A 22,697-nucleotide genomic window follows, 5' to 3' on the forward strand; every position below is an offset into this window, starting at 1 on the left:
AGACATGCAGGTAGTTGGTTTGAAAGAGGCAGATATAGAGGACAGGGGGGGTATGGAGACGGATGACCTGCTGTGGCGACCCGTAATGGGAGAAGCCGAAAGAAGAAGAAGAAGGCGAAGATGATGATTAAAATTGATTGTCAAAATAGAAATTTTGGTGCTTTTTGTTTTCTCCTCAATTCTTTCTTGCTTGCTTCTTTCTAAATATTTTTTTTTTAATGAAATGCATTTTGTTTTTCATTCTGAAAAATGGCTGAAAGATTACCTCACTACTTATTTCCATTATAAATCACTACTTTCTCCATATTGTGGAGGGTCTGTGGACAGACACACATCTAATCTATTCATACATCTAATTAATTTTCCCCAAATTCTCTGTGATGCAACCTTCATCAATTTCTGCAGATTATAGGTACATACACAGATCCACACAATGCTTTATGAATAATAAACTTGCCTTTAATATTCTACACTAATATATTTGACTGAATTACAATTCCTCAAAATTTACAAAGCCTCAACTGTATTAAGTGGTGATTTTTAGTGGTGGGAAAAATGTTGTTAATGCTGAAAGATTGAGAAAAACTATAAAGTAAAATGTTCAATAAATGTTTGAATATGAGATATTGTGAGATACAAATGCACTGATGTTTGGAGTGATTTTGCCTTTACTTTTCACTGTAGAGTAAAATTACTTGAAATTTAAGACAATAATAGACATTAATACTCTAAATAAGAATTATTTGAAGGATTGAGCGAACCTACTATTTTTACAAATTGTACAAATTTTTTACAAATGCAGATTTTTTTAAAAAAATTTTTACCTACTTTTTACAAATTGTACAAATTGTACAGTAGAACGACCTGAAAATGTATTCAGTGATAGTTATGGTCACTCTGATTAAAGATCAATTGAATAAATTAGCAAACATTTAAAAATAAAGGCGATTTTGCGTTTACATTTTACTGTATAGCCTCAAACACTATACAGTAAAGATGTTTTAAGAGTGTTTGAATATGTGCCATGATTATTTATATATATATATTTTATATATACAGAAAATTGATTCACTTTGCATACTGAATTTTTTTTATTCATTTATTTATTTTTTACAGAAAGATATAACTCGGCATGAGTGAATTTGTCTAAGAAGAAATCCAAGCCAATGAAAGCTTTAAAATGTCTAAAATAAAGGTGGTTAAAATCAATATGTGGCTTTTGCATTTTTACACTTTTATACATAAATACGCTAAATTAGGGTTTTATTTAGTTTATGATAAGCAAAACATCGAATAAAAAACAAAAAACAGTTTTTATTTGAATATAATCGTTAGTTGCAGCCCTAATACAAGTGTCACTGATGCACCTGACTAAGCTTCATATGACATTTACCTCCTTTCAGAGTCTCAGATAGACATCATTTAAACAGCATTTAAAGTAAATAATACAGTAACTGGAGTAACATTTGTCTTTTTTAGAGAAGTTTTTAGAAATCTTTATTCTTCTAAGATCAGATAACAAGCACATTGATACACTTTCTATATGTTAAAATAATGTTTCACAATCTATGTGTAAATAGTAGATATTTTACTAGCTAAGTGATGATTATATGCAGCTATGCAGCCTTATGGAATACAATCAACCCCCCATAAATCGTGGTTTGGAACTCACAGCTCTGAAAATTTGCAGGTTCTCATTTGGAACCTAACTAACAGCAAATTGAGTATTATCTTAAAATTTGCAGGAATCTGCAGCGGGACCGAATGTTCGGGAACATTAGGAGTAACATTTTAACTCTTTTCACTAACAAATTTCATAAACTTTTTCAAAACACTATTATATTATTCATTTTAAGTGATAAATAAAGCATTTGTGTCCATTACTTCACATTTTCTGTTGAGTATGCATCAAAAAGGAAACAACTTACTTATGAATTCACTAAGGTACCATAGGGGCTGCAGGGGTGTGTCCAAATTTGGAAATGTTTGGAATTTGCAGGGGGTCTAAGAACGTAACCCCCGGTAAGTTACAGGGGACCACTGTATAAAGTCAATATTAATTCACTTCAGTGATTTTAATTGCATCTGCATTTTTACCATCTTCGTTGTACCTAGGGCTGAAGTATGGATAGAGTTTCTCAGTGAAAGTTTGACCAGTGAAAGAGTAGATAAGAGATCTGGAGTTCACATCATAAAAGGAGACCAGACCCTCCTCATAATCCACAAACACCCCCACCTTCTCCACCTTCTCTCTCAGTGTGAGGGGGACAGGGGGATCAGCATTAGCATTATACTTAGTGTTATTCCTCAGTTTTATGGTCCAGAATCCACTGCCTGGATTCCGTTCAACCCACGTCTCCCTGTTAATACTTTCTTTCACAACTCCCAATGTCCATTCAATTTTCTTTTCAACATCCACCTCATAATAAAATCTCCCTGAGCAGAAACTCTGCTTGCCCAACACAGAGTTATATTTAAATCTCTTTGGTGTATTAGGGAGGGTTTTTTTTCCTCCAAGTTTCACTTCTTTATTATCATCAGACAATTTGAGTTCAGGATGAGCAGTATCAGGATCCAAAGTCACATCCACTGAGAGAAACACACAGACACTTTTTAAAACAAAACTAATTATTCATTCAGGAATGCAGTGTATCAGTCTTACACAGACACATGAAATGTAATAAATACAATAGAGACACTGCTTGAACTGCAAACAAACATTTGTGCTTACCTGCAAACTTTCTCTTCTTCATAAACTCTTAAAAAAGTAACAATAAAATAATAATAATAATTAATAACTTATATTAAATAAACATCTACAACTGACAAAAACAAGTTTATTGCCATCAGTAAGAAGGAAACATAATTGGAGATTATGGATTCCATGGAGATATAAAATAGAGCTGTAAATTCTAATCTCTGCCCTGATCTGCACCTTATGTGAACCTCCACCTTGTTGTCGTTAATAAAAAAAGGAGAGTTTGATTGAGTGTTAAAATAAACAAGATCAAGGGTTATTACCTTTCAGAACACAAGTAATTTAATGTATTCTGACTGATGTGTCTGTTTCTCTCTACTTTTACAAAACCCTTCTTTTTTGTTCCTTGATAATTTACAGGTAAATTACTTTAGCTGCCTATAATTTTGTACATTAGATTGTACATTAGCATTAATCAGTACAAACAAAGAGGTGAAAAATAATAAAAATTTTAAAAATAAAATTTAGGTTAAGGTTTAATTACCATTTTCCTTTGCCAGTCTCAGTTGCTCTGAAAATAGATGATAATAAATGTTAATAATAAACATATGACAGTATTAATGTAAAATACTTATAACAATCACACTTCATCATAGAGATGTAGATCATCTGTGGTGTGATTTAGGTTCATGTTTGGGGAAATTTTAATCGATGGTGTTTTATTTGCAGCGACTGGGTGTTGTGGTGCAGCTTCCATTTACTGATTATTGAACCCACTGTACTCCATTTTTTACGTTATTTTGTACCATTTCACTAATCTATGCATTTTGAGTACTTTATATCTTACTTTAATGTAATGCTCATTGTTCGTAATTTCCTTCAGATTTTGTGACACTATGACAGCCACTTGATTAATGCACAGGTAGATGCCAATGGTAAAGTAATTGTGTCCTTGTTAAGGCAGTTTCTTTTACTGGAATAACCTGGAACTTTCGCATCACAATCTTTTTCTTTTAATTAAATTAAATATTGTTTTAATTTTCACAAAAATGTTTCCCAACAACAAAACAATGTTTCTGTCATGCGGGAAATGGAGGCGGAAGCCGGAGTAACAGCAAACAAAACTTTATTGAGCACAAAGGCAGAGCCAAACCAAATACTTGCGCTCGCAGGGATAGTCCGGATAACGGAGTCTGGGGAAAAAGGAATAATCCGGTGGTGCGCCCACAGCGCGGCCCACAACAGTTCAACGTCCGCGGATTATGGAGGGAACAATCCCGGGTGCGTCTGAAAAGAGACGTGGTTCACGCGAAGAGAGAGAGAGAGAGAGAGACTCTGAGTCGAACAGTACGTAGCGGGGATAAGGGGAAGGGGAGTCTGCCAGAACTGCCATGGAGCCAGGAACAGCCAGGAAGGGCCCGAGGTGAAGAGACCACCCCCGCGGAGAGCCAGAACGGGACAACGACCCCAGCGGGGTCCCGAAACAGAGCACAGCCCAACTAGGAGACCAGGAGCGGGGCGAAGAGGGGGAGAGATGGCCCTCATGGAGACCAGGAGCGGAATGACACCCCCAGTAAGGACCTGAGGTGGGACGACACGCCCTGCGGAGACAGGAAGTGGAGAGACGCCCACCACGGAGGCCCGGAACTGAGAGACGGCCCTGGAGACGACCTGAGGCTGGGTGGAGTCCTCGGCAGAGACCCGGTAAGGGGGGTGACGCCCATGGTGGGGACCTGAAGCGGAGCAATGCCCTTAGTGGAGACCCGAAGCGGCGTGACGCCCTCGGCGGAGACAGGAGGCAGAGAGATGACTCCCCTGGAGACCTGGAGCGGAGCGACGCCCTCGGCGGAGACAGGAGGCGGAGAGACGACCCCCTAGAGACCTGGAGCAGAGCGACCCCCTCGGCGGAGACAGGAGGCGGAGAGACACCCCCCTGGAGCCCTGGAGTGGAGCGACGCCCTCGGCGGAGAGACGTCCTCCACGGAGCTCTGGAGCGGAGCGACGCCCTCAGCGGAGGCCGGATGCGGGGAAACGTCCACCACGGAGACCTGGAGCGGGTTGACGCCACCCCGAGATGCCTGGAACAGAGCCGCTTCCACCTCGGAGACCCAGACTGGCACAACGACCCTGGTGATGACCGGAGGCTGAGCGATGACCACCCCGGCAGCCTGGAACGGATCGACGTTACCCAGGAAGGTCCGGAACGGCCACTCATCACCCACGGGGACCTGGAGGAGGAGCTCTGTGACGTGACTTCATCTCCTGAGTGCTCATGGGGCAAGCAGTCACCTTTTGGGAGACTGTGGGGCGAACCGTCGCCTTCGGATGAGGTCAGGAGCAGCGGTTCGACGTCCCTTTCGCAGTCCCGGAGCTGAGGTGAGTGCTCTGGGGACCCCTTGGGCGAAGCGGAAGTCTGTGACAAAGCTTCGCCTTCAGAGTGCTCGTGGGGTGAGCCGTCACCTCTTGGGAGACTGTGGGGCGAGCCGTCGCCTTTGGATGAAGCCAGGGGCAGCGGTTCGACATCCCTTTCGCAGTCTCGGAGCTGAGTTGAGAGCTCTGGGGATCCCTTGGGTGAAGCGGAGCTCCGAAAGGTGGAGTCACCTTCAGGGAGACTGTGGGGCAGGCCGTCGCCTTCGGTGGAGCCCGGGGGCAACAGGTCGACGTCCCTTCGCAGTCTCGAAGGTGAGTTGTGTGCTCCGGGATCCCATTGGATGAAAAGGTGTTCTCTGGGATGCGTTGGCGTGGAACCGGGCGGGAGTCCTGGAGCGAAACCCAGCTCTCATCAGGGACCTGGAGCAAAACCGAGCTCTCGGGGACTCTCTGGAGCGGAACCAAGCTCTCGGGGACTCTCTGGAGCGAAACCGAACTATCAGGGACTCTCTGGAGCAGAACCGAGCTCTCGGGGACTCTCAGGGACAGAGAGGAGCTCACGGGGTCGCTCAGGGACAGAGAGGAGCTCACGGGGTCGCTCAGGGACAGAGAGGAGCTCACGGGGTCGCTCAGGGACAGAGAGAAGCTCAAGGGGTTGCTCAGGGACAAAGAGGAGCCCGTGGTGGAGACCTGGAGCAAAGTGGAGCTCTCCTTGAGGGCCTGGAGCAAGGCGGAGCTCTCCTGGAGGGCCTGGAACGGAGCTGAGCTCTCCTGGAGGACCTGGAACGGAGCTGAGCTCTCCTGGAGGACCTGGAACGGAGCCAGGCCTTTCTGGAGGTCTTGGAGCAGGGTGGAGATCTCCAGAAGGTCCTGGGGCAGAGCGGAGATCTCCGGGAGGTCCTGGGGTGGAGCGGAGCTCTCCAGGAAACTCTGGTGCGGAACGGTGCTCTCGGAAGCGGGGAAGAGGTGATCGAGATCCGCCGTGAGTATCCCGAGTTCCCTGGTTAGAAGCTGAATGAACCTGGTGCATGAGCTGAACTCGCCTCCAGTTGCGCTTTTCTATATTATCCACAACTCACTGGCAAGAGAGAGAGGTTCTCCAGACAGCAGAGAAATGTGGGCCGCGATTTTTGCTCTTTCCGTCGGGTAGCTGGACGAATTCAACTCCATGTACCGATTCACATCCATGTGCCTGTCACGGCGCGAGTACACGTGCCCCTGCCACAAATGGTTATGGTTATTATCCACAATGCTGCAGTGATGCTCATTGCTGAAAAAATGCTCTCATGACAAGTACACAGAAAAATTAAGTACTTGTTATGAAAAATGTTCTAGATGCAGCATCATGAATAATAACCATAACCAGGTGTGGCAATCCGGGCGTGGAAGCGTACCAGTGTGGGCACGTGGAGGAAACTAAGTCATATCCACAATAAAACAACTTTTGTCAAGATCATGACAAAATTATGTTGTGATCATGAGAAAACAAGAAAGAAAAAATATAATGCATGGCCTCTTGGGATTTCAATATTAAATACTTTTGAAATATGTTAAATAATCACAAATATGTCTATTTGTGTTTTGTACAACACAAATACAAATTGTGGTTTCTATCTGGCTTGAATAAAGTTTGTGTGGTTACACTACCAAAAAGTGGTTATAATTTCTGTCATCTGCCAAATCTTCAAATTTCTGTGACTCCTCACTATGTTAGTCAGATATATCGAAACAGTGTAATTTTAATTTGATTATTGTCATACATTTTTATTTTAAAAGCTCTTCATTCCTACCTGCATTTTGCTTCACCCGTTTAATCTCTGATGATAAAACAGATTGCAGTTATGACATTTCATTTTGTCCTTATGATATATGTAATATTTACTAAAGCTTTAACAATACACAAAATTCAATTCAATAAATTGGTTTTCTGAATGCAGATACCTTAAATTTCCAAAAAAACTAACATTTAAAAAACATCTAACACTGTAAAATTACACTAATAAAAACAATAACTACATAGTGGCCACAAGAAAACAAGACACAAAGCCGGGTATAATCCTTCATTCTTCATGAATGTATATGAACTTTCAAGTGTCATAGTGGTCACTTTAGTCCAGACTGAATCAGGGACAAAAGGCTGCTTGAATTCTGAATGTTTGCTATTTGCACTATTTGCTATTTGAATAACATTGACTAATTTGATCTTTTACTTCTTTTAGATCCTGTTTACAGAGAGCTGTGCCAAGTTGGGCCCTGCAGCCAACTGGCAGTGATTTCTAGCATGTTATTGGAAGCTAAAGCTATCTTATAAACTGAAGTATAATTTAAGCTATACGTAATGAAGAAAAAATATTAAAAATCACCTTTCTTGTAATGTAGAACTGAGATTAATATCAAACCAACAGCAATAAAACATGCTGAAATTGAAATGCCAACAATCCACTTCCCAGCAGCAAAAAATTTACCTAAAATGAAACCACATTTTCATATTTACAGATTTTTTTTACAGATACAGAACTGTGCAAGAATTAATCAATAAGATGCTAACACATTTACACAGAGCTCTGTGGCATGAAACCATACATACATAAAAAATAAGCATAGAATATGATGCAAAAATATTAGTAATAGGTCTGTAAAGATTACAGTGGATTACAGTGTTATAGTCACATTATAGACACCATGTTAATCATAGACACTTACTATTTATGATAACCTCTGTCTCCATCATGTGATGTTTTTGTAAAAGTCTACAGTAAAATCTGTTGGAGTCGCTATAATCATAAACAGTTATCTGGCGTTTCACACTGAAACCCTCAGCATCTCTGTGTATCTGTGTCTCTTCAGCAGGCAGAGTGACTCCTTCTCTGTCCAACCACAGAACCTCAGGTTCAGGTTTCCAGCCTCTGGACTCACACACTAGATTAATCCCTCCTGAGTTATCATAACTCTCCATCATGATCACCGGGGGGCTGCCCTTAACTGCAGTCATTAAACAAAAAATATTGTTTTAATTCAGATAAAAGTATATATAGAGCTCTTGATCTCAAAATGAAAAAGTAGTATATAATTTTCAACTGATTTTAAGATTAAACAAGTTGTGCTTCTATGTCTGACAAATGTTGTATGCCAGAAATATCCCAGGGCATACAGTATTATATTCTAAACATGGCTTCTCAGTTTAAAAAAATATTTTAAATAAATAAAATAATTGAATTGCATATAACTGAATAATTCCATAACATTGTCTTGATTTGAAAAAATAATAAAAAAAAAAACACATTATTCAAAATATAACTAACAATGGGAATTGAATATTTTAATGCAAGATAAAAAAATAGTTCTAAAATTGTATTAGCATGTTATTTATTATAGCCTACAAAATATTTATTTATTTATTTAATGATACACTGTCTGGTTCCAAACTACTGGTGCAGTGTAAAATATAATGCGACCACTGCTGCTTAAACTTTAAACAATCAAATTTTCAGTGTATAATTCTTTTAAATGGAAATAGCTCTTACCCTCAACAATGACATAAACAGTCGTTTCATTGGACATGGATTTATTCTCAACAAGACACCTGTACTCTCCTTCATCAGAGACTCTGAGAGCTGAGAGTTTGAGTGAAGCGTTGCCATTCTGTAGCTCCTCCTCAAAAACTGAAGTTCTTCCTTTGTACGTCTGAGCCTGATTTTCATTTGTGTCTCCATGATCCTTATAGAGATGCACTAATGAATGATCTCTGTCTGGTTTATACCACTCCACTGTCATGTCCACAGCACTGGTTTTGGCTTTGATAAAACAAGGTAGAACCAAGTCTTCACCAGCTACAGCAATAAGAGGAGCGTCCGGACCAACCACCTGTAATTGCTCTGTGTTTTCAGAAAACATATAAATACTGACTATTAATATTTTTCTATATACAATAAGACAGACTGCATTTTGACTTGTACAGCTTATTTTCAGATGTGGTCTCACTTTCTTTATCTCTCTTAATGTTTAATGTTTTCAGCTTATACTTTAACACTGAGCCTGTGACTAAGTTCTGAACACTAATTGGAAGACTGTTCTATAACCAGTAATGGGCAATGTTACTTTTAAAAGTAATGCATTACAATATTGAGTTACTCCCCAAAAAAGTAACTAATTACGTTACTTAGTTACTTTTTATGGAAAGTAATGCGTTATATTACTTTTGCGTTACTTTTGCGTTACTTGTATCTCTTTCACGCCTTACAGGTGTAACAGGTGTAATATAGATAATTGCCATTAAATAATAAGTTATATTAACCCAGCTATTAGGGAGGCACAAGCCAGTGCACTCTTAGTGCCGGTCCCCAGCCCGGGTAAATGGGGAGGGTTGCGTTAGGAAATATGCGGATCACAAATGAGAATTTCATACCGGATCGGTCAAGGCCCGGGTTAACAACGACCGCCACAGGTATCGTTAGCCGACAGGGTACCGGTGGAAATTGGGCTACTGTTGGCCGAAGGAGGAGAAGGAGAGGAGGAAGACGTCTACAGAGACGGCAGGGAAAGGAGCAGTGTAGGAGAGTGGAGGTTCGGGTTGGTACATTAAATGTTGGTACTATGACGGGTAAAGGGAGAGAGGTAGCTGATATGATGGAGAGGAGAAAGGTAGATATGCTGTGTGTTCAGGAGACCAAGTGTAAAGTGAGTAAGAGCAGGAACATTGGAGGTGGATTTAAACTGTTTTATCATGGTGTGGATGGAAAGAGAAATGGTGTAGGGGTGATTCTGATAGAAGACTACAGTAAGAGTGTAGTGGAGGTGAAGAGAGTTTCTGATAGGGTGATGATCGTGAAGGTGGAAGTTGAAGGATGATGATAAATGTCATCAGTGCCTATGCTCCACAAGTTGGCTGTGAGATGGAGGAGAAGGAAAGATTCTGGAGTGAATTAGATGAAGTGTTAGATGGTGTACCTAGGAAAGAACGATTGGTAATTGGGGCAGACTTTAATGGGCATGTAGGTGAAGGGAACAGAGGTGATGAGGAGGTGATGGGTAGGTATGGTTTTAAGGAGAGGAATGTGGAAGGGCAGATGGTGGTAGATTTTGCTAAAAGGATGGAAATGGCAGTGGTGAACAATTATTTTAAGAAGAAGGAGGATCATAGGGTGACGTATAAGAGTGGAGGAAGGTGCACACAGGTGGACTATGTTGGTCTGTAGGATGGTTTTGGAGGCGAAGAAGAAGAGGAGGAGAGTGAGGACTGAAAGAAAAATAAGATGGTGGAAACTTAAGGAGGAAGAGTGTAATGTGAGGTTCAGGGAATAGGTCAGACAGAGGCTCGGTGGTGTTGAAGAGGTGTTGAATGATTGGGCAACTACTGCAGGAGTGATGAGGCAGGCGGCTAGAAAAGTACTTGGTGTGACATCTGGAAATAGACAGCAAGACAAGGAGACATGGTGGTGGAATGGGGAAGTGCAGGAGAGCATAAGGAGAAAGAGGTTGGCAAAACAGAAGTGGGATAGACAGAGTGATGAGAAAAGTAGGCAGGAGTACTAGGAAATGCGACAGCAGGTAAAGAGGATGTGGCGAAAGCCAAGGAAAAGGCATATGAGGAGGACACTAAGGAAGGAGAAAAGGATTTATACCGATTGGCCAGGCAGAGGGACTGAGCTGGGAAGGATGTACTGCAAGTTAGAACAGTAAAGGATGGAGAAGGAAATGTGTTGACTAGTTAGGAGAGTGTGTTGAGAAGGTGGAAGGAATATTTTAAACAGCTAATGAATGAGGAAAATCAGAGAGAGAGAAGGTTGGACGATGTGGAGTTGGTGAAGCAGGATGTAGATAGGATTAGTAAGGAGGAAGTGAGAGCAGCGATTAAGAGGATGAAGAGTGGTAAGTCGGTTGGACCAGATGACATACTGGTAGAAGCGTGGAGATGTTTAGGAAAGATGGCAGTGGAGTTTTTGACCAGGTTGTTTAACAGGATTTTGGAAGGTGAGAAGATGCCTGATGAATGGAGAAGAAGTGTGCTGGTACTGGTACTTTATCTTTAAGCATAAAGGAGATGTGCAGTCTTGCAGTAACTACAGGGGAATTAAGTTGAGCAGTCACACCATGAAGTTATGGGAAAGAGTAGTGGAAGCCAGGCTGAGAGAAGAGGTGACCATCTGTGAGCAACAGTATGGTTTCATGCCGAGGAAGAGCACCACAGATGCCTTATTTGCTTTGAGGATGTTGATGGAGAAGTATAGAGAAGGACAGAAGGAATTGCATTGTGGATTTGTGGATTTAGAGAAAGCGTACGACAGAGTGCCAAGAGAGGAGTTGTGGTATTGTATAAGGAAGTCAGGTGTGTCAGAGAAGTATGTGAGGGTGGTGCAGGACATGTATAAGGACAGTGTGACGGCAGTGAAGTGTGCAGTAGGTATGACAGACTGGTTCAGGGTGAAGGCTGGACTGCATCAAGGATCGGCCCTGAGCCCTTTCCTGTTTGCAGTGGTGATGGACAGGTTGACAGACGAGGTCAGACAGGAGTCTCCCTGGACTATGATGTTTGCGGATGATATTGTGATTTGTGGTGAGAGTAGGGAGCAGGTTGAGAAGAGCCTGGAGAGGTGGAGATATGCATTGGAGAGAAGGGGAATGAGAGTCAGTAGGAGTAAGACAGAATACATGTGTGTGAATGAGAGGGAGCGCAGTGGAGTGATGCGGTTGCAGGGAGAAGAGGTGGAGAAGGTGGAGGAGTTCAGGTACCTGGGGTCAACAGTGCAAAGTAATGGAGAGTGTGTTAGAGAAGTAAAGAAAAGAGTGCAGGCAGGGTGGAGTGGGTGGAGAGGAGAGATAGGAGTGATTTGTGATAGTAGGGTATCTGCAAGAATGAAAGGGAAAGTTTATAGGACTGTGGTGAGACTTGTGATGTTGTATGGATTAGAGACAGTGGCATTGAGTAAAAGACAGGAGATGGAGCTGGAGGTAGCAGAGCTGAAGATGTTAAGGTTTTCGTTGGGAGTGACGAGGATGGACAAGATTAGAAATGAGTTTATTAGAGGGACAGCGCATGTAGGATGTTTTGGTGACAAGGTGAGGGAGGCGAGATTGAGATGGTTTGGACATGTGCAAAGGAGGGACATAAATTATATTGGTAGAAGAATGCTGAGGATGGAGCCACCAGGTAGGAGGAAAAGAGGAAGGCCAAGGAGGAGGTTCGTGGATGTGGTGAGGGAAGATATGCAGGTAGTTGGTGTGAAAGGATAGTATGGAGACGGATGATCCGCTTTGGCGACCCCTAATGGGAGCAGCCGAAAGAAGAAGAAGAAGAAAAATAAATAAGTTATATTAGGGCAAAAGACATTTCTTAAACATTTAAAATGCTTAGAGAACAATAAGATGATCGACTAAATTTTGACCACAAGGCTGAACACTTTCCAGTGGCACTTCTGTACACTGCTTTTCAATCTGCCTTCACCGTCACAAATGTAACTATCGTTCGTGTATATAAGGTTAAGGGTCTGGGCTGCACTCCGGTTATGTGGAGGGAGAACATAAAGTATTGTTCAAAATAATAGCAGTACAATGTGACTAACCAGAATAATCCAGGGTTTTAGCATATTTTTTATTTCTACATGGCAAACAAGTTACCAGTTGGTGCAGTAGATTCTCAGAAAACAAACAAGACCCAGCATTCATGATATGCACACTCTTAAGGCTGTGCAATTGGGCAATTAGTTAAAAGGGGTGTGTTCATGCAGTTGACTGTACAAACTCAAAACTATTTTATACAAACATTTTTGTTTCTAGGATTTAGCAATCCTGTGAATCACTAAACTAATATTAAGTTGTATGACCACAGTTTTTTAAAACTGCTTCACATCTGTGTGGCATGGAGTCAACCAACTTGTGTCACCTCTCAGCTGTTATTCCACTCTATGATTCTTTAACAACATTCCACAATTCATTTACATTTCTTGGTTTTGCTTCAGAAACAGCATTTTTGATATCACCCCACAAGTTCTCGATTGGATTAAGGTCCGGGGATTGGGCTGGCCACTCCATAAAATTAATTTTGTTGGTTTGGAACCAAGACTTTGCTCGTTTACTAGTGTGTTTGGGGTCATTGTCTTGTTAAAACAACCATTTCAAGGGCATGTCCTCTTCAGCATAAGGCAACATGACCTCTTCAAGTATTTTGACATATGCAAACTGATCCATGATCCCTGGTATGCGATAAATAGGTCCAACACCATAGTAGGAGAAACATGCCCATATCATGATGCTTGCACCACCATGCTTCACTGTGTACTGTGGCTTGAATTCAGAGTTTGGGGGTCATCTCACAAACTGTCTGTGGCCCTTGGACCCAAAAAGAAAAATCAGTCCACAAAATGTTCCTCCATTTCTCTTTAGGCCAGTTGATGTGTTCTTTGGCAAACTGTAACCTCTTTTTTTTTAACAGAGGGACTTTGCGGGGGATTCTTGAAAATAGATTAGCTTCACACAGACGTCTTCTAACTGTCACAGTACTTACAGGTGACTCCAGACTGTCTTTGAGCATCCTGGAGCTGATCATTGGCTGAGCCTTTGCCATTCTGGTTCTTATTCGATCCATTTTGATGGTTGTCTTCCATTTTCTTCCATGTCTCTCTGGTTTTGCTCTCCATTTTAAGGCATTGGAGATCATTTTAGCTGAACAGCCTATAATTTTTTGCACCTCTTTATAGGTTTTTCCCTCTCCAATCAACTTTTTAATCAAAGTATGCTGTTCTTCTGAACAATGTCTTGAACGACTCATTTTCCTCAGGCTTGCATGTTTAACAAGTGCTGGCTTCATCCTTAAATAGGGGCCACCTGATTCACACCTGTTTTTTCACAAAATTTATGACCTCATTGATTGAATGCCACACTGCTATTTTTTTTTGAATTTTTTTGCCCAATTGCACAGCCTGCAATTACGAGCATGCATATCATGAATGCTGGGTCTTGTTTGTTTTCTGAGAATCTACTGCACCTACTGGTAACTTGTTTGCCACGTAGCAATGAAAATTATACTAAAAACCTGGATTAATCTGGTTAGTCACATTATACTGCTATTATTTTAAACAATACTGTACCTTTCGCTGTCATCTCATAAAACATTCCGTAACATAAAGCAATTCCGTAAATATGACCTCGTCCTCGTCTGTAGTGCTGTGCTTTGCATGCATATATATATATATATATATATATATATATATATATATATATATATATATATATATATATATATATATATATATATATATATTTTTTTAAATGGTATTTTTTGCAGTTGCAGTTGACAAGAGCTTTTCACCTACACATAATCTACACTTAACCATTATACCCTTCTCCTTTTCCTCGACTATTTCAAAATAATAAGAATACTTCCATCACAGTAATGTAATGCTCTGGTTTGCCATCTCCGCTCCTGACCAGCTTCTGTTCCCGCGGCTCGCACGTATGAGTGCGCGATTCTACGTGACTACGTTCATTTTAATTCAGTATTCATTTTTTTATTCAAAATAATTTAACAGAAAAGTAACTCGCATTACTTTTTAAAAAAAGTAACTCAGATATTAATGTGTAAGTTTATAAAGTAACACGCTACTTTACTCGTTACTCCAGAAAAGTAATATTATTACGTAACGCATTACCCCCAACACTGTCCATAACTGTGGGGCTTTGTAAGAAACATCTACGCCCCTTGCTGTATTTTCTATTATGTGAGGTACCAACAGATACAGTAACCTGCACATTTTGATAGAAGTAGGCTTGGGGGATCATAATGGAACAAAAGTTCAGATAATGTGGCATGAAACTATTCAGTGCTTTATATGTCAGTAGTAGTATTTTGTAATCAATGTGAGATTTAATTGGGCGGAAATGTAGACTGTTGATTACAATAGGGGTGATGTGATCATATGTTCTGGTTGTGGTAAGGACACTTGCTGCTGCACTCTGGACTAACTGAAGCTTATTTTATACACACACTCTAGAACATCCAAACCTTAAAGCAGTATTCTGATCTAGATGTAACAAAAGCATGAACTAGTTTTTCTGCATCCTGCAATGACATATTTAAAATTTTGGCAATATTTCTAAGGTGGAAGAAGACTATCCTGGTAATGTTATTCACATGAGCCTCTAAGGATAGACAAGTCAATAATCACAATGTCATTGTTAGCTGCAAACACCGAGACAGAAAGACGATCATCCAGCTATGCTACATAATCGGACAGTTTATTTCAAGCTGCGTTTCGTCCTCTTAAAAGTAATTGCCTCTTATCAGAATTTAACAAAGGAGGCTAACAAGCATTCACTATCTAATGTTCTTTACACACTCGTCAACATTTTTAAGCTGATCTCTCACATCTGGGTTTGCTGAAAAGTGCAACTGTGTATATTTACTGTATTTAATTGTAAAGCATAAGATACATAACCAGTGCTACAGTATTTGAAGAATGTATTATTTTTAGAACAGTTTTAAGTACTTATGAAATTATGCAGACTCCCATTCTCTCAAATATGAATACAGATAAAACTAGGACAGCTTGGGAGGTGGAGTTAGGGTTGCAGTTTGGCGATGAAAGGTGAAGAAAGCCGTAGATAGAATACGGTCTACGACTTCCTGTGCTCGCAGTCTCATTCAGTTTAAGGTTTTGTACAGAATTCGTCTTTCTAAATTGAAACAGGCAAAAATCTATCCTGGGGTTGAGGACAGATGTGACAAATGTCATGCTTCCCCCTGTCATTTAAGTCATATGTTTTTTCTGTGCCCAAAATTACATGCATTCTGGACAGGTTTTTTTCAGGATTATGTCCTCCATATTTGAATTGCAATTGACACTATGCCCACTGATCACTATATTTGGTTTTACCAATGAGTCAGTATCACTGATTTCTGTACACAAAGATGTTTTAGTCTTCTCATCTTTGTTGTGCAGACGTTTCATATTTCTACACTGGAAAGCAATAAGATGTCCCTCCATCTCTCAGTGGTTTAAGATTTGATGTTTTTTCTTAAGTTGGAGAAAATAAAATATACACTGAGGGGTTCTAATGACACCTTTTTTTTTTTTTACAAGTGGCAACCTGTTATTTCTTATTTTAGGAGACTATGAGTGTTACCTGAGTAAAGTTCTAATTCAGTCAAAAATTGGACTGTATGCATAACCTTTCTTTCGTTTCTTTAGTTGTTTTAACAGGAGGATGTGGGGTGTGTGTGTGTGTGTGCGCTTGTGTGTGTCTTGGGGTTTGTTTGTGTCTTGGGTGGCAGGGTGGGGGTGTTTGCTCTTTGATGTTTAAAAAGGAAAAATAGAGAAGTTCTGCTTACATTTTTCTATTTGTGATTGTTGATTTTTCAATAAAAAAATTATAGAAAAAAAAGAAGACGATAACACTGAGACACATACATGAACATGAAAGCTTAAACAAAAACTTGCCAAACACACTGAGAAACTCAATCGCATGTAGGTGTGCTAATTTGCAGTGACAAGAAACAACTGTGAGTAATGAATGATGTGGCTAGATCATATAATATAAGCTTAAGCTGAGGGGTGATATACAGTAGTCTCTGTGTGTGTGTGTGTGTGTGTGTGTGTGTGTGTGTGTGTGTGTGTGTGTTTGTGTGTGTGTGTTTGTGTGTGTGTGTGCGCGCTCTGCTCTAGTTTCAATGTCTACATTTATACTGAGCTTAGAAACAAAACATATGATTGGTAGTTCACGAACTTCACACATGGTGAATGGCCAACATTAAAACCTTTAGAAATATTTCTGAGGACAAAAAGTTCCAAAGTAACATTAAAATGTGAATAATATTACTGGATATTAATAGTGGATTTATGACTGATGTGGATCTTTCCTTGTTAGCAGCCACCTAGCAAAGATGATAAGCAAGTATTTCTATGCAGAAGTTTCTATTTTGGTCATTATACAAAAGATTTTGGTGTAAACCAGTGGTCCTCAAACCTCAGGCTGTGGACCGGCACCGGTCTGTGGGTCAATTGGTACCGGGCCGCACAGAAAGAATACATAACTAATATTATTTCCGTTTTATTTATTATCTGATTCGGAACGATGTTTTTTTTTTTTGGAAAATGTGTTTTTTTTCTCCACCACATCAGTCTATGACTCACTCCTGATGCATGTCAATCTTTCCTCGGTCACATGTCTTACCTACATCCACCTACCTTCTTAAAGGGGCTGCTCCAGCCGCTAAAACATAATACATTACCGCTAAATTGAAACCCCCAAGCTAGCACAATGAACAAAAAAAACAACACAGGGGATTCACTTTTATTATTGTATATATTATATTACTGCATTGTTGTATCTATCTGCCACACCTTATAGGCCGGTCCGTGAAAATATTGTCTGACATTAAACCGGTCTGCGAATAAAATAAAATGTAAAATAGTCTCTTCAAAAGAAGCCAAGACACTAGGATGAGTAGAGCAAAGGTAGAGTTTATTGTGGCAAACCACAATCAACCCGAGAGCATCCACATGTCATGACATTGATGGTCTGACCACACCTGGTATTTCCTCCTTTGGACGTTAAACCTTCCCCCAAGTATTTTTAACCATCATTAACATTCAAATATTCCAACATTCAAAGGTCAATTCTGATTACCTTTGTCTTCGAGATTCTTCGAGAGGGTTGGACCACAAAAAAGTGGGAAGTATACAACTGTTTCACTTCATTATTTTACTTCGCTTTCCACAAATGGGGTAGATTTCACTAAAGAGGTATTATTCCCTTTTTTGGCCTGTGCTTGGGGTGCGCACGGATGTTCTCTATCCCCTTTTATTGCATTTATAATAAACATCCTCACTCATGATTCATGCTGTTTGTATTATTTTCATCTGTGTTGGATGGGGCCCTTTTATCTCACTATCTAGTGAGTGTTATGGGCACTTTCCTATGGGTTATGTTTACTTAAGCATAAATAAGCTACTTTTTAATCCTACAACCACAGTCATTTGAGGCCTTAAAGAAAAGCCTCAGTCACGACCTAAAAGGGACCATTCTCGCTGCGTTTCCTGTCTTTTCCGCTCACCATAGCAACATATGACGTTACTCAGCTCTGAGAAAAGAGATTTATACTCACAAACGTGTGTGTGTGTGTGTGTGTGTGTGTGTGTGTGTGTGTGTGTGTGTGTGTGAGAGAGAGAGGGAGAGAGGGAGAGATACAACATACCTGCTTTAGATTCCATAACGCTGAAGAGAATCGGCAGAGTCACACACAAAAGCATCTCTGAAAAACAGTATTATTACACCACAATTCAACACCTTATTTTTGTAAACTAGCCGACAAACTACTCACCCGCTTAAAGGTGTATATTTTCCCAGTAAAAAGAAGCTAAAGAAATCTGTGATTTCACTTTGTTCGTCGTGCTTTCGTTTTAAAGTCCTGTTACAGCAAATGTGAAACTAAACACTTTTTTCTCGAGTCTCTCGTCACTGTCGCAGTACATCGTCACTGCAGTCGGTAGCTGTAGGAAGGGGATGGGCTGCTCTGTACTCAATGTGATTCACATTTCTTTATAATGCCGTTTAGTCGAAGTTAAACAAATATAATAAGCATCCCGAGTGTAGGGGATTCACAAAATTCTATTCTGTGAAATCTTTTATTCTAATTTTATTCGGTTACCCCGTGGAAAAGGTTTTTTTTTAGTGAATTGAATTTAACCTTGAAATGAATTTCCCTGAGGGTCTAAGTGAATGGATTGTGTATGGAAACTGACATCAAACTGAAATCTGTTGTATGTGATTCAACTGAAACAGTCACAAATTTGTTAATTTAACTTTTATTTTTTTATTTTATTTTTTATTTTATTTTTCTTTTGGCTGAGCTTGAACTCCATTTAGTTTAAATAAATGTAAGTTTATTTAAGTCGAAACTGTTTGCACTAATTTTGTCTAACTTATACTGAGGAGTGGGGGCATCTTACCTGTCCTGTTAGATCTGGGTGGGGGGACTAGGATCTCATTGTTCACTCAGTCTTCCTTAGTTAAGTGATAAATATCCCCCACAAGGCGGTGGCATACTCCACTACATGAGCACTTAATAAAAAAAAATAAACAAATGGAGGACGTTGTCTATAGAACAAATTAGTTGTCAATTAAAGTTAAGTGATAAATATCCCCCACAAGGCGGTGGCATACTCCACTACATGAGTACTTAATAAAAAAAAAAATAAACAAATGGAGGACGTTATGTCTATAGAACAAATTAGTTGTCAATTAAAACATTAAACTAATTTCAACAACATTGAAAACATAATAAATCTATTTTATCATAATAAATCTATTATCACAATAACGCATTTACATTTTTATTTCCCTGTCAGTCAACACCAGTTGAGATTTATTCATGGAGACTGTATAAATAGATTTAAAAGTGAATCTAATGTATAACTCCTGACCTTTACTGACTGACAGAAGTAAATTTTTTAACCCTGCTTTATAAACTTTATTTGTCAGCAAAGATGGCAAATTTACATTTTAATTTACAGCTCTACAAATTCTTTTCAAGAATTTTTGAAATTGTGGTGTTGATTCAGGTTAATTTAAATATTATACCTTATTTTTCTTTTATAATAAAAATTATAAATAAATGAAAGGGCACGATTGATAAGGTGACTGCCGGTTTTAAACACTCAAGCACATGCTCTTCAACAATCTCTGGACAATTCTGTATAAATACCATGTCTTGGGCTGCAGGAAACTCTTGTAAGTCTGTCAGCCAGGGGTTCTTTCCAGCTTGTTGTACTGATATGTAAATAGCAACAAACATTATTGAGGAAACCAAGACTAAATCAATTTATAATTATTTATTACAAATTGTATGAACTTTATATATATATATATATATATATATATATATATATATATATATATATATATATATATATATATATATATATATATATAGGATATACAGTGAGGAAAATAAGTATTTGAACACCCTGCTATTTTGCAAGTTCTCCCACTTAGAAATCATGGAGTATTTGAACACCTAAGAAAGTCAATGTTAATATTTGGTACAGTAGCTATTGTTTGCAATTACAGAGGGCAAACGTTTCCTGTAGTTTTTCACCAGGTTTTTACCAGGTTTTTCACACACTGCAGGAAGGATTTTGGCCCACTCCTCCAAACAGATCTTCTCTAGATCAGTCAGGTTTCTGGCCTGTCGCTGAGAAACGTGGAGTTTGAGCTCCCTCCAAAGATTCTCTATTGGGTTAAGATTTGGAGACTGGCTAGGCCACACCAGAACCTTGATATGCTTCTTACAGAGCCACTCCTTGGTTATTCTGGCTGTGTACTTCGGGTCATTGTCATGTTGGAAGACCCAGCCTCGACCCATCTTCAATGCTCTAATTGAGGAAAGGAGGTTGTTCCCCAAAATCTCGCAATACATGGCCCCGGTCATCCTCTCCTTAATACAGTGCAGTCGCCCTGTCCCATGTGCAGAAAAACACCCCCAAAGCATGATGCTACCACCCCCATGCCTTCTTTAACTCTTCTACTTTCTGTATCTTCTGCTCTGCATTCAGCTTTTTCAGCTTCTCCTGATGTTTTGTCTCGTAGTTCAATTCCTTAATAACAGCCAGATTCGCTCCACAAATAAGATACACAGGTTTACCTGCAGTGTCAGTAAACATATACTCAGAATTCCATCGGTTTTGAATACACTTTTCTCTTCTCCATTGTGAGGGGCTTCACAATAACTTTACAATAGGGTTAAACACATCAACAGAAGCTTTACTTGATTGACGCAAGCAGGTAGCCAAGCATTCGGTAAGGCAGCTGAAGCGCTGCATTATGGGATCTGTAGTTTGTGTTATCAGCGCTTCATAAGGCCGGGCCATTAATAACAATAATAAAAGATCTATGTAAAATCATCTCGCGGGCCAGATGTAATTGTACATCGGATCGGATTTGACACCCCTGATCGATCTATGTGAAGACGCTGATTATGTTAATGATTTCTCACAATAATTATCAACAATTATTTAACAATTTAGGAAACAGCTATTTTTAGAAAATGCCCACGGGCGACCTGGTCCCCGTGGGCACCACGTTGGTGACCCCTGCAAAAGAGCATTACCTCTAAACTACAAAAGCAAGTAGCTTCATACCTGTTTAAGACTCCATAAACCTGATGACAACCAGAAAAGACATACACAGAAACATCATTCCTGTACTGTAACTGCTGAAGTATGTTTCACAAGCTAAATGTCACACTTTAAAGCTTTCATTATAATTAAATTTATTTGTGCATTGTACAGTATTCTGCAAGCTCGCTGCACTAAACAAATAATATCATTCCTGGCTGCCACTGAGGTTTAAATCTTACCAGAACTCGTACTTTCTCCAGAGTTATGGAAACCAAACCAAGAAGTCAAACAAGCTGGAGGAACTAATCTTTCTCTCTCTCTCTCTCACACACACACACACACACACACACACACACACACACACACACACACACACTTGACCTTTTCTTGGACATGTCACTGAACATTTGAAGTAATTTATATATAATCAGGTAGGCATATGTATATGTATATGTTACTATATATAACAATTGACCTTGGTTTCAGTCAATGCAGAAACAAGGCTGTTAATATCACGAACCCCAATCATCCCAGTAACTACTTGTTCAGTGCGCTGCCATCAGGGAAGTGCTTCCACACTGATGGGCAAATCTTAGATGCTTAGGAGGCACAAATTCTTCATCAAACTTTTTAATGTGAGCATGTGTAACAGAGTGAAGATGTGTGGTGCATGATGTGATTTAGCGTGTGGTGTTATGACTGCGCACTACAGAGTTAAGAAAGCATTGTGGACGGTTAATTGAACATTGTTTGCTGTCTGAGAATAACCATTTATGAGTGTCCAAAACACACAAAGAATTGCTTCATTGTGACTGTATCTTACAATGAATATGTTGGGACTCTGTTAAGTCCTCTTTGGCGTCGAGTGATTTGTCCAATATTGAGTTATAATGTGTTTATACTAAGGGACCTGATTGTAATCAATTTGTGTCTTGTCTTATAAAACTCTATTTACACATGCTGTCTCCATTGTTTAGCTCAACACATATGGTAGAGAGGCTGCCAGGCAAGACCCATCTAAACTATCACATAGCCTCTTATGCTCGGTTCTCCCTTATAGTCTTACTCGTGCTCATTCTGCTTTTTCATAAGGAAATAGAAGGACAGAGAGAGAGAGAAACATAGAAAGGGAAAATTCCATTTTCATGTTCCCTACAGAGTTAAAATAAGATGGCACTGTGGTATAATTATTTTCAACTTATGTTATTTTTCAGGTGTGACAAAATATCTCACAAGACATATATGCTGCTTATAAAGTCACCATCTCCAATATACAACTCCTTCCTGCATCCCTGAAAGCAGGACTTGGCCATCCATTCAATTCCATGATGCTCATGCCTCCTCAGAGTGCATCCTGGCTTACGTGTGTTTGTTTTGGCCATGTGTCTCTTGTGTATGTGTTTGGTATGCTGACACCCCTGTCTCGTTATTGTTCTTCATGTTCATATGTCTCTTGTTCACAGCTGTTTCTCCTTTGCGGTGTTAACAGAAAATACAGTATGTAATCACTGTGTAAC

At 39.8% G+C, this 22,697-nt stretch overlaps 1 protein-coding gene across 1 annotated transcript; it reads right to left on the reverse strand.

Moving 5' to 3' along the window:
• Positions 1-1,121: 1,121 nt before the first annotated feature.
• LOC124387279 (butyrophilin subfamily 1 member A1-like) lies at positions 1,122-18,505 on the reverse strand. The gene is made up of 9 exons (XM_046851517.1): positions 18,384-18,505; positions 18,258-18,314; positions 8,593-8,943; positions 7,772-8,050; positions 7,432-7,533; positions 6,859-6,885; positions 3,243-3,269; positions 2,732-2,758; positions 1,122-2,589 (listed from the first exon to the last, which is right to left on the reverse strand). The coding sequence occupies exons 2-9, from the start codon at positions 18,310-18,312 to the stop codon at positions 2,057-2,059; spliced, it is 1,401 nt and encodes a 466-aa protein (XP_046707473.1). The 5' UTR covers positions 18,313-18,314; positions 18,384-18,505; the 3' UTR covers positions 1,122-2,056.
• Positions 18,506-22,697: the final 4,192 nt, after the last annotated feature.

This window comes from Silurus meridionalis, chromosome 6 (genome assembly GCF_014805685.1).
Source record: "Silurus meridionalis isolate SWU-2019-XX chromosome 6, ASM1480568v1, whole genome shotgun sequence".
NCBI lineage: Eukaryota > Metazoa > Chordata > Actinopteri > Siluriformes > Siluridae > Silurus > Silurus meridionalis.

What these genes read in the sequence shown, in the direction of transcription:
- LOC124387279 (XM_046851517.1), bottom strand. Translation starts at nt 18,312, where the DNA reads ATGCTTTTGTGTGTGACTCTGCCGATTCTCTTCAGCGTTATGGAATCT. An exon ending in CGTTATGGAATCTAAAGCAG is followed by an intron (nt 8,944 to 18,257) that starts GTATGTTGTATC and finishes CTGAAAACACAG; the next exon opens with AGCAATTACAGGTGGTTGGT. An exon ending in ACGGGTGAAGCAAAATGCAG is followed by an intron (nt 3,270 to 6,858) that starts GTAGGAATGAAG and finishes ATCTATTTTCAG; the next exon opens with AGCAACTGAGACTGGCAAAG.